The sequence below is a fragment of the Hordeum vulgare genome, chromosome 6H (genome assembly GCF_904849725.1).
Source record: "Hordeum vulgare subsp. vulgare chromosome 6H, MorexV3_pseudomolecules_assembly, whole genome shotgun sequence".
Taxonomy (NCBI): Eukaryota; Viridiplantae; Streptophyta; class Magnoliopsida; order Poales; family Poaceae; genus Hordeum; species Hordeum vulgare.
The window spans coordinates 345,324,690-345,337,630 of NC_058523.1; the positions used below are offsets into that span (position 1 = coordinate 345,324,690).

Consider the following 12,941-nt stretch of genomic DNA (forward strand, 5'->3'; position numbering starts at 1 on the left):
GGTCCCGCTATTGGTTATTGACCGTAGAGGTGTCTCGGTCATATCTACATAGTTCTCGAACCCGCAGGGTCTGCACACTTAACGTTCGAAGACACTACAGTAGTATTGGGGTATGTACGTTAGTGATCGAATGTTGTTTGGAGTCCCGAATGAGATCTCGGACATCACGGGGAGCTCCGGAATGGTGCGGAGGTAAATATTTATATATGGGAAGTCCTATTTTGGCTACCGGAAAGGTTTCGGGTTTTATCGGTATTGTACCGAGAAGCTTCTACAAGGTTCCGGGAGGTTCCAGAGGGTTCCTAAGGAGTCCTAAAGGGTCCCTCCATCCCCTAGGACGTGCATGGGCTGTAAGGGGGCGCCCAAGCCTTGTTGGGGCAGCCCCAAGGGGCCATGCGGTTGGGAGGGAAGAGTCCTTGAAGGGGAAGGCACCTCCTAGGTGCCTTGGGGAGGGAGGAAACCTCCCTAGGCCCATGCCCCCTCCTTGGAGGAGGGGCTAGGGATGGGACCCAATTCTTCCCCTTGCCTCCTATATATAGTGGGGGAGAGGGTGGGACTGAACACACCAATTCCAGGCCCCGGGGGCAGCCCTACCTCTCCCATAACTCTGTTTTCTCCTCAGGTCGGTTCTAACAGCGCTTGGTGAAGCCTTGCTGGCACTGCTCCACCATCATATCCACCATGTCGTTGTGCTGGTTGAGATCCCATCTACTTATCCTTCCTCTCTTGCTGGATCAAGAAGGAGGAGACATCATCGAGCCATACGTGTGCTGAACGCGGAGGTGTCGTCCATTCGGCGCTAGATCGGGACAGATCGTGATAGGTTCGCGGGACAGATCGTGATTGGATCGCGAAGACGTTCGACTACATAAACCGCGTTATATACGCTTCCGCTTAGCGGTCTACAAAGGTATGTAGATGCACTCCCCCTCTCGTAGATGTTAGTCTCCATAGATTGATCTTGGTGAGCGTAGGAATTTTTTCGTTCTCATGCGATGTTCTCCAACATGATCGTGTCCCGGTGTGGTCAATAACCCCTCGGAGTTGGTTTAGCGATTGCTAAGGCGCGCCGTCCTCACATGTTCGTAGTCGGACCGTCAAAGTCTAGTCAACCAAAAACGATAGCCACCATCTCATCGAAAGACATGGACAACTTCGCCTCTATAAAGTGGTATCCGATTTCCATGTTGCTCGGTGAGATTTTACTAGATTTTCGTAATTTAGATCGCATCTGTTCTTCATAACTATAGTCCATGAAGAAAGACACAAAAAAATTAGGGTTAGTTCATCCTATCTGGACTAATATGAGCCTTTTGCAATTTTCTGTTCGGTGTTTTGCTTTCTTGAACTTGCACTTGCATCGTCATGTCGAGTTGCTAGTCTTAGGGTCTACTCCTTTAGAGTTTCGAGTTCTATTCACAAGTTATCACACCGCCACCGCACCATCTTCGATTCCGCTACCACCCACCACCATCATCACCGCTGTCATATACCATCACCTACCACCATCATCACCGCTGCCATATACCATCACCCATTATTATCGTCATCTCTACCATATATCACCTACCCATACCCGCCTCTAATCAGAATTCTTCATTTTGTCAGTTTGATTTCGAGATCCTTTTGTTTTCGGTTTCGTGTTTCCTTGCGTGAGTAGGTTTCAGAAAAAATGAGTCAAGAGACCCCCGGATAGTTTTTAGACCAAAATTTTGGTGGTTGAAAATGTGTTTTCCTTATCTTGTTTTTAGGCTTTGCACAACATTTTGAGACAGTGTAAACATTCCATAAAAAATAGTCGAAACATTTTGTGCCTATCCTTTTTTAGATCTACGGGAGAGTTTTGAGACACTCGCCATTATAGTGATTTTCTAGAGAGAAAAAAGCGCACAAAAAAAGAGGCACCAAAAAATGATAAAAAATTCAGAGTGTACTCTTCCTTCGATTACGTGTAGCATCGTGACTTTGTTGGTGTTCTAGGCTCGCATCTCTAGTACGGTCTAGCCTAGGAACAACACGGTACCGTCGTTAAGCGTTTTTCAACTCTGCATCTCTGAACTAATTATTGATGACCCTTTTGGCTATCATATTATAAGCCTTCCCAGCTCCACATACATCTACTTTGCGTGTTTGAAAAAATCTCGCAATCGCTTTATCCAAGCTTTGAGAGTTTTGACTACAACGGGCGCCGATCACCTCCTTCTGCTCGGTAAGACCTCGTAAGAATTTGAGATTTTCTTGATGGATTTGTGACACACCACCACCACCACCACTTCCTAGTAGTTTTTATACATTCATATTCTTGTGTGTTACTATTGCTGCTAACCATGCCATGATCACAAGCTGACGAGATTAACTCGGAGGGCATAACCAACAAGGTACGGGATCATGACCATCTCCCTAAACTTAAATTGAATACTCCTACATTTGATGGTAGATATGTTCCTGATATATATCTTACTTGGGAGTTAGAAACAAAACAACGTTTTACATGCTTACAATTTCCTGAGGATAGACGTGTTGCTGCTGTTGTTTGTTTATTCACTAGTTTTTCTTGTGTTTTGTGGTCTCAACATTGTAGAATACATCATGCTAACATTCCAACTACTTGGGATGCTTTGAAAATGGTTATGCGTACTTGTTGGGTTCCACCATTTTATCAAAGTAAATTAATTCAAAAAATGCAGCGTTTAAGACAAGGAAAGAAAATATGTAGAAGAATATTATCAAGAATTACAAACTGGAATGATTAGATGTGATATTGTTGAGGACAATGAAGCTATGCTTGCACGTTTTATGGGTGGATTAAATCGAGATATTCAAACTATTTTAGAGTATATGGAGTATAACACTATCACTCGTTCATTCCATCTTGCTTGAAAAGCAGAATGCGTAGTGCATGATCAACAAGCATTGATCAGAACTAATTTTTCTATAGGCCTCACTTCATCATGGACATCCCATCCTCATCGGCTTGCACACGTCCTGTTGTGGCATCGGGTACTTCAACCATCAACTCCAACCGAGATAGCAGGAAACAGGCACCTGCCCCCACCTTCCACTAAGAGCACATCATTCGGGCCTACACATAGCTCTTCTTCGTCGATTGCATCCACAGGGGAACACATGAGGTTATATGTCGTCGACGTTGCCATGGTGGAGTTTAATATGCGAGAGACTACCCATCCAAGCGTGGGATGATTGTTACTAAGGATGGTGGATATGACTCCACTAGTGATTATCATAAGGAGACTTTGGCTCTTCTTGCAAGTCAAGAACAAGGTGTCGATGATACTGAACAAGAGACACAATACATGGCCACTGACTACACCAACAAGTATGGAAGTTTAGTTGCTCAACGTGTTTTGAGTGTACATCTAACACAGGTTGAGAAAAATTAGAGGCACAATTTTTTCCATACAAAGGGAGCTATGAAGGAACATTCTGTTCACGTCATCATCGATGGAGGGAGTTGCAACAACTTGGCTAGCATGGAGATGCTGGAGAAGTTGTCTTTCACCACCAGATCACATCCTCATCCTTATTACATCCAATGGTTCAAAAACAGTGGCAAGGTTAAGGTAACATGTACAGTTCGTGTGCATTTTAGCATTGCTACATATTCTGATTATGTTGATTGTGATGTGGTACCCATGCAAGAATACTCTATTTTACTTGGTAGACCATGGAAATTTGATAAAAAAATCTGCACACCATGGGAGGACAAATAAGTATACTCTTGTTCATCAGGATCAGAATATAACTTTGCTTCCTATGCCTCCTGAACATATTATGAAAGATGACATTCCTAGAGCTAGTAAAGCAAAATGTGAGCTAAATAAGAGTGAAAATCGGATTGTGGCAAAGTAATCTGAGCAACACAATAGGCATAATAAACTATCATCTAGTGTTGCATGTGAAATAAATTTCAAGAGTGGATGTTTACTTGCTACTAAATATGATATTATTGATCTGGATTTTAATACATCCGTTTGATATGCATTTCTATACAAAGAGGTATTATTTTCATTCGAGAGCATACCTCCTCTTTTCCTCCTGCTGTCACTAGCATTTTGTAGGAGTTCGATGACATCTTTCCACAAGACGTGCCACCGGCATTTCCACCTATTAGAGGGATTGATCATCGGATTGACTTAACTCCTACTGCATCGCTATCCAACCATGCTCCAGATCATACCAATACAGAGAAGACGAAGGAGATTATGCGTCAAGTACAAGAGCTGCTCGACAAAGGTTATATACGTGAATCCCTTAGTCCTTGTGTCGTTCCTATTATTCTAGTGCCTAAAAAGGATGGTACATCACGTATGTGTGTTCATTGTGGACGTATTAATAATATTACTATTTGTTATCGCCATCCTATTCCTAGACTAGATGATATGCTTGATGAATTAAGTGGCTCTACAATTTTCTCCAAAGTAGATTTGCGTAGTGAATACCATCAAATTCGTATGAAATTGGGAGATGAATGGAAACAACATTTAAAACTAAGTTTGGATTAACTAATGCACCTAGCACTTTCATGAGATTAATGAACGAGGTTTGACATGATTTTATTGGATGATTTGTGCTAGCCTATTTTGATGATATATTGATTTATAGTGGATCTCTGGAGGAACATTTGGAACATTTACGTGTTGTTTTTATTGTTCTACGTGATGCATGTTTGTTTGGTAACCTTAGGAAGTGCACCTTTCGCACCAACCGAGTATATTTTCTTGGCTATGTTGTTACTCCACATGGAATTAAAGTTGATAAAGCCAAGATTGAAGCTATTGAGAGTTGGCGGCAACCCAAAACGATCACACAAGTGAGGAGTTTTCTTGGTCTCGCTGGTTTCTATAGGCGTTTTGTGAGAGATTTCAGCATCATTGTTGCACCTCTCAATGAGCTTACAAAGAAGGATGTGCCTTTTGCTTGGGGTACCGCATGGGAAGAAGCCTTCACGGTATTGAAAGATAATTTAACACGTCCTCCTTTACTCCAACTTCCTAATTTTAATAAGACTTTCGAGCTTGAATGTGATGCTAGTGAAATTGGATTAGGAGGTGTGTTATTACAAGATGGTAAACCTATTGCATACTTCTCTGGAAAATTGAGTGGGCCTAGTCTGAATTATTCTACTTATGATACAGAATTATATGCTCTTATTCAGACTTTGGAAACATGGAACATTATTTATGGCCCAAGGAATGTGTTATACATTCTGATCAAAAATCTTTGAAACATATTAAAATTCAAGCAAAAAATGAACCGTATACATGCTAAATGGGTTGAATTCATTGAGACTTTCCCTTATGTCATTAAACACGAGAAGGGTAAAGAAAATGTTATTGTTGATGCATTGTCTCGTCGTTATTCTATGCTTTCACAACTTGACTTCAAAATATTTGGTTTGGAGACCATCAAAGATCAATATTTGTATGATGTTGAATTTAAAGATGTTTTGCAGAATTGTAAATAAGGGAGAACATGGAACAAGTTCGTCACTAATGTTGGATTTGTGTTCCGTGATAACAAGCTATCCGTTCCACCTAGCTCCATTCATCTTTTGTTGTTGCAAGAGGCACATGGAGGAGGATTAACGGGACACTTTGGCGTGAAGAATACGGAGGACATGCTTGCTACACATTTCTTTTGGCTAAAGATGAGACGGGATGTTGAGTGTTTTGTTGCTCGTCGCACTACATGTCAAAAAGCTAAGTCATAACTGAATTCTCATGGTTTATATATGCCTTTGCGTGTACCTAGTGTTCCTTGGGAGGATATATATATATATATATATATATATATATATATATATATATATATATATATATATATATATGGACTTTGTTTTAGGTTTACCTCTAACAAAGAAGGGGGGATAGCATATTTCTTGTCGTGGATAGATTTTCAAAAATGGCACACTTCATACCATGTCATAAAAGGGATGTTGCTCCTAATGTTGCTAATTTGTTCTTTCGTGAAATTATTTGATTGCATGGTGTGCCAAATACAATTGTTTCAGATCGTGATGCTAAAATTCTTAGCCACTTTTGGAGATTTTATGGGCTAAGTTGGGGACTAAACTGCTTTTTAGTACTACATGTCACCACCAAACTGAAGTAGTCAATAGATCATTGTCTACTATGCTTAGGGTTGTTTTGAAGAATAACTTGAAAATGTGGTAAGAATGCTTGCCTCATATTGAATTTTCTTATAATCGTTCATTGCATTCTACTACTAAGATGTGCCCTTTCGAAATTGTGTATGGTTTCATACCTCGTGCACCTATTGATTTGTTGCCTCTTCCATCTTCGGAGAAGGTTAATTTTAATGCTAGACAACATGCTGAATTGATATTTAAAATGCATGAGGTACCTAAGGAAAACATTGAGCGTATGAATGCTAAATACAAACTTGGTGGGGATAAGGGTAGAAAATGTGTTGTCTTTGCACGTGGAGATCTTGTTTGGTTGCATTTGCGTAAGGATAGATTTCACGATTTGCGCAAGTCAAAGCTAATGCGACGTTATGATGGTCCTTTTAAGGTGTTAGAGAAAATATATGATAATGCATATAAACTTGAGTCGTGTGGAGAGTTTGGGGTTAGTCCCATTTTTAACATTGCAGTTTTGAAGCCTTATTTGGGTGAGGAAGATGAGCTTCTGTCGAGGACGACTTCAATTCAAGAAGGGGAGGATGATTAGGACATCAATATCATTGTTACACCCACAACCCCTACTGCTATACTTATTGGACAAGTTACTAGAGCTCGCGCACGCGAATTGTATTACTAGGTACTTTCATTTCTTGGAAATCCTTCTAATGTTCATGAAAATATGATGTTGCCTAAATTAGATACTTTTGTTTTGCTTATGAATGAAGGACCTAGCATGGACAAGGAGGATGTCCATTGGAGCGGGATCAAGTATGGAGGGGAAGGTGCACACGCGGGAAAGAACAAGGGAGCTTCGAGTGGTGATTTTCGGACTTTGAAGCCGCCATAAGGAGAGCATGAAGGCTTGGACGAAATATACAAGATGCCACTTCATAATTTTCGTCCATAAGCTATTATAGGTGTTGCGTCACCTTATTTTTGGACTAGACACATGTAATTTCGAAATACTACATTATAGGTTGTTTTTAGAGTTCGTATGTGAGGGGAAACCGAGTTAGGGTCGTTTTCGGACCTCTCCTCCAAGGGGTCACGAAAATCCTCTCTATTCCCTCATATATATAACCCTTAGGGCACCGTTCAGACTTGGGTTTTGTTTAGATTACAAGTTCGTCATAGCTACAACTTCGCGTTCTTCGTTTGTGTTCTACAACCAGGCCAAGACGTCATAGAACCCCACTTTCATCAAGAAAGCTTTCCTCTTATATTCACAATATCTAGATTGCAATTTTAGCTTCTTTCTTGTTCTTCGTTGCGTGCAGGAAACACACCTTTGTGGTTAGGTTGATCGTGCTCCGGTGTGGTCAATAACCTCTCGGAGTTGGTTTAGCGATTGGTAAGGCGCGAGTTTCTCACACTTTCGTAGTCGGATCTTCAAAGTCTACTCCACCAAAAAGATAGCCAGCATCTCATCGAAAGACATGGACAACTTCGCCTCTATCAAAATGGAGGCACACGACGACTACATCAAGCTCACAAGCGATTGTTGTGGTAAACTCTCTTTCTCTGCCAAGCAGAAGTGCACTGCTACTATGAGAATGCTTACACTTGGTACTGCGGCAGATGTCATTGGTGAGATGGTCAAGATGGAGGAGAGCACATGCATGAAGACTACTATCAAGTTTGTCCGGGTTGTGGTCGAGGTGTTTGGAGCAGACTATCTCAGAGGACCAAATGCGCATGACACGGAAAAGTTGTTGGCTATTGAAGAGACCGGATGTTTCCAGGAATGCTCAGATCAATTGATTGGATGCGTTGGCAGTGGAAGAAATATCCCAAAGGTTTGCGAGGAATGTATCAAGGTTACACCAAAGAGGCCACCATCGTACTAGAAGCGGTGGCATCACGTGACTTATGGATTTGACATGCTTTCCTTGGAATGTCGGGTTCTCACAACGACATCAACGTGCTTCAACGATCTCCGGTGTTCAAGAGGCTTTGCAACAGGGAATCACCTTCATGCAACTACACCATCGACGACCGAGACTACAACATGAAATACTATCTTACCGATGGCATATATCCTCAGCGCGTCGTATTTGTGAAGACCATATCCGAACCACATGGCAAAAAACAAAAGCACTTCGCAACAATGCAGGAAGCAACTAGGAAGGATATGGAGAGGGCGTTCGGAGTGCTGCAAGCGCGTTGGAGAATTGTTCGTGGGGTTGCAATGATGTGGGAACCCGAAACTTTAGAACAGCTAATCACATGTTGTGTTATTTTGCACAATATGATCGTCGAGGATGAGGTGATGGTGTAGCTCAAACTAATGATATTTAAGCACCTCGAGAACAAGTTGAAATCCCGAAAAATCAAGATGCAGTTAAGCTTATTAACTTTCTGCAGATGTATCAGAATCTCCGATATCATCACGTGCACGCACAACTACTCAATGATCTAGTGAAACATATGTTGACCCACAATGAAAATGAAAGAACAGATGATTGATTGTGCATTTTAAATAAATTTATGTTCGATACCAACATATTTGCGTGTGGTATTTAATTTGTGTGATTGACGTGCTTGGTTTTGTGTACAAGATTTTGCATGGATTTGAAGATTTTGCATGGATTTAAAAGTTTGAATATGAGATGTGGATGCAGAGAGCAAAGTACGAGGGACGTATATACAGCCGGATTTGTCCAGTCTGGCTGTAGATGCTTTTATAGGACAAATATTTTTTTCTTTTCAAAACGGACAGGACAGAGATTCTCTTTATTAGGGCATGCACGGCAAAGCTCCACTTGAGGAAATGAGGAGAAGCTGGAGCAACAGGGACAGACATATTCGACATTCGACAAGTTCTTTACCTGTTTATGCGTCCTGCTTCTACTAAAAGGTTGTGTCTGACTCATTTATCCACTATAAGCAACAGGGACAGCATCACTATCTACATAAACTTAATGCGTTCTGCTTCTACTAAAAGGTTGTGCCTGACTCATTTATCCACTATAAGCAAAGTGCTTTCTTTGCACAAAACAAAGTTTTATTCCAAAACCATTCCTCTCCATCAAACCGGGTGTGTGTCATGAAGGTTTAAATTTTGGCAAAGACACACGTTTAACCGATGACCAAGCTGAAAAATAAGAGTGATCTTACGCAACCATTTACACATGACTGACTGAAAAAGCATCTCAGCCAAAACAAACAGGAAGCTAAGCTGCTTCCACTGCAACATTGGAACCATAGTACGTTAGGTTCATCCATCACCAAGCTGAAAAATAAGAGTGATCTTACGCAACCATTTACACATGACTGACTGAAAAAGCATCTCAGCCAAAACAAACAGGAAGCTAAGCTGCTTCCACTGCAACATTGAAACCATAGTACGTTAGGTTCATCCATCACCGCAGACGAGAGAAAAGAACAGCAGCATCTAGGATTCTAATTCTATAGTCCACTGCTCGCTCTTGAGCAAGCAATGTTGCAAAGGAGGCAGTGACAGCAGTGCAGTTTAAGCTTTTTCAGGTGGGCAGAGGGACTCTTCAGTTCACTGACCCAACGCTCCAAGGATGACGACTTATCTCGTCTCTCAGCTGAAACTCAACAGGCTTGTCCTCCAGGAGTGAGTAGCTGTCAAGCTCAACTTCATCAAAAGAAACTTCAATCAGCTTTGCCTTATCGCCTGGATGCAAAAAATGTACACATGTGAGAAAACTGAAACAGAATTGCAGATTGCCACGTAATGCGTTGAGTGACACGTTAAACAAACAAGAGTGAGCCTATGAATCTGCGAGGGAGAAAGAGACCTGAAATCGAGAGACGCCTACTGATGTCTGGAAGAATTTCAGGCTCCAGTTCCAGCACGTTCACTTCTTCATAAAATGGTGCAACTGCCTGAATCATCAACAAACAGATATTGCATTTCTGGTATCAAGATAATGCATTAAAAGAGAGGGGGAAATGAATAGAAACAACAAATATTGTTCACTGGAGCATGAGCGAATGACAAACAAGGATATCTTCAATAGCATGTAAAGACCGATAACAAGAACATATATACCAGGCAAATTAAGGAACAGGAACATACTATACGACTAAACAATGACTGTTGGTTTATGTTGGCCTATAATCCTGTTACAAATTCCCTTAGCTATAAGTTTGATTTTCAGTCAGACGAATAAGGGGCCATGTAATGTGTGCATGTGCACCTCTCGGCCAAGTCTTTGCTTTGTTTCCTTAGTAGGGCTGCCGGTTCACTCCGTGGGATGACACAGATCAAGGTGATCGTGGCAGCTATGTAGGGGAGAAGGAGGACTGGCATGGTCGTTAAACTCGGACCAACGCCCGTTTTTAGCTCAAGTTAGTTTGTAACCGAAGATGAATAAAGGAGAAGAGGAACAGAAAAAGCAGTACGATTATACTGCACAAAACTTGTCCCCTCTCGCACATATTTCCTCTCTGTCCGATCATTCCTTCCAGTAGTTTATACATGTCATGTGTTTTTTTACACAAAACAGATGCAAGAAGATGATATATACACCATTGTTTAATACTACTATCAATACAACCATTGCGGATAAATTCAAAGTAGAGAAATTGCAACAGGACAGGACACCGACAGCATAATGGAAACAAATTCCTTCATTGTTACTAGCAATAAGCAAAATTGAATATACATAAACAAATTTTCCAAAAGAAAAAAACAGATAACACTGATGTGCAGAGCTTAAACATATATTGTAGGCAAAATCCAGATTGGAAGTTATCAGCGGTATCGTCCACAAGTAGCTACACAGTGTTGCAAGGGTCCAACGGAGATTATGAGCATTCAGAAGCAACATCCATAAGTACATACATCTTTGTTGACTAGTCCACATTTTTACTACTTCTTAATTGCGTCTACAGATAAACATTCTTCCTGTTTGCTAACGTTATCATAATTAGTTAGACTGGATGTGAATTTTAGCAGTTTATCGAACAAGAGACCAACACTAACAGAACGTTTACATGTAAATTGGCGAGAAGTATGTGGGTGGCTTACCTTAGCTGGAAACAGCAGAGGATCAAATATCACATTTGACCAGTCATGCAATGCTGACGTCATTTTCTCCACTTTTTTCTTGACACCTGCACAGAGATGATATAACCAGTTACATTACATGCACATATTGAAAAGGTCTGCCCAAATACGAACAGGTAAATGAAGCAATTCTCACGTTTGTCTATCTTGTCATTGTCCAACTTCTGAGCATCATTCCCAGTGAAGTGGGTGCGTTCCACCCCACCCTTAGCCCATTCATGACATTTTTTGGTGGCTTCATCAGCATAGATTGTAGTCTTGCTCAGTGGGTTCTTCTTAATGGCTTCTTGGCTGCGCAGAGCAGACTTGTCTTTCAGGACGGACCTGTCCTTCAAGGGGTGGCCTTTTTGAATGCTAGGCGCTTGGGGCTTGCCGGTGTTGGACACATCCCGCAGGGCCTTCCTTGCTGATGGCTTTGCTGATGGTTTCAGTGGCCTGGCGTTCAGCCCATCAGCCCTCTTGCCTGCACAGCAGGAACAAGTGTGTCAGGGGGCTTACAACAGGAAACTTCATACCATGAATTAGTTTGAGAAAAAGAAGCCTCACCTCTATGGATTGGCAGGTTCTCATCAAGGAATACAGCAGCTGGAGCTGGGAAAGCCATGGCAGAAGAGAATCCTTTCTTCTTGTACCTCGGAAGCCTGGATGGAGTTAAATGCTGCTGTACAAAGGGAAATCAATCAGACGACAGAAGCAACACACAACAGAGTTCCCAATGCTATTGTGCTGTAAAGAAACTTGCAATCAGTTTATTTTAACATCGGACCACATTGTCTTGTGAAGGCAACCAAGATTCCGCTCACGGATAGTATGAATCAAGAACTTCCCATCCTATTGTTTGTGTGGTACAGAAACTGCAGCTTGCACAGGATTTACGCATCGGACCACGTTGTTTTGAAAAGGCAACCCGGTCTCACATATAGATTCTAGGTTAACCGCAATCCCGGTATGAAATATGAAACGCGTATTCGGAAAGAGCGCGCTTGGCGCGTCTAAAAAACAGATCGGAAGACATAAGCGTCGACGCCCATAACCCCGGCCCAGAAGAAGAAGAAGAAGACGCGAACCAGATGGATGGATGGCGGATCTAGACGGTGCGCCCGGAAATCGCAAAGGTTGGCGGCGGGATCTGAGTAATCGCTGGATGAGAGCAGCCTCGTATATACCTAAAACCCTAGGGCCAAAGGCCGCGGAACCCCTCGCCGGAAAGAACGGGAACGGCGACGCGCGTGAGAGGTGGGAGGCGGGAGCGGCGGCGGAGGTCAAGAATCGAGAGGAAGGGGGGGGGGGGGGGGGGGGGGAACGAGGAGTACCTCGCCGGATACGCGGGGGAGTTGTTGTTCTTGGCCTGTCCGCGCGCAGGAAAGAGTCGAGTTCTTGCCTTGTTGGGGGATGGATTGGAACCAAATGAATTGGGGAAAACTACTAGGGCTGCGGGATCGGCGCGGTGGGGAAGAAGGCAAAAGGCGAGGAGAGCGCAACGGTCGGATTTTGGTTGGGCGGTGCGGGAAAGTGCCGTTGGGCCACGACGCACGCAAGGGCAGGCTGGGTGGTAGGCTGGGCCTGGTTAGGTTTCGTATTTGTTGTGGTCCAGACGCACTGGCTGGCCCAGCCCAAGAAGCACAACCGAAACCCTAATTGGGGGGAGCAATTAACTTTTTTTTAGACAACTCAGGAAGCTTTATTAATTCGTCACAATGTTTACAGAGACGGATGGCAGATTTCTCGGATGGC

The 12,941-nt window shown here is 42.5% G+C and overlaps 1 protein-coding gene across 3 annotated transcripts; it reads right to left on the reverse strand.

Moving 5' to 3' along the window:
* Positions 1-9,361: 9,361 nt before the first annotated feature.
* Positions 9,362-12,719, reverse strand: LOC123402299. 3 transcript variants are annotated; one of them, XM_045096202.1, is made up of 6 exons: positions 12,521-12,719; positions 11,754-11,865; positions 11,344-11,670; positions 11,169-11,254; positions 9,934-10,021; positions 9,362-9,770 (listed from the first exon to the last, which is right to left on the reverse strand). In XM_045096202.1, exons 2-6 carry the CDS (start codon positions 11,809-11,811, stop codon positions 9,670-9,672), a joined length of 660 nt encoding a protein of 219 aa, XP_044952137.1. In that variant the 5' UTR covers positions 11,812-11,865; positions 12,521-12,719; the 3' UTR covers positions 9,362-9,669. The 3 variants fall into 3 exon arrangements, with proteins under 3 accessions (XP_044952137.1, XP_044952135.1, XP_044952136.1); XM_045096200.1 differs by having other exon boundaries at positions 9,362-9,809; XM_045096201.1 differs by having other exon boundaries at positions 9,362-9,809; positions 11,754-11,868; positions 12,521-12,684.
* Positions 12,720-12,941: the final 222 nt, after the last annotated feature.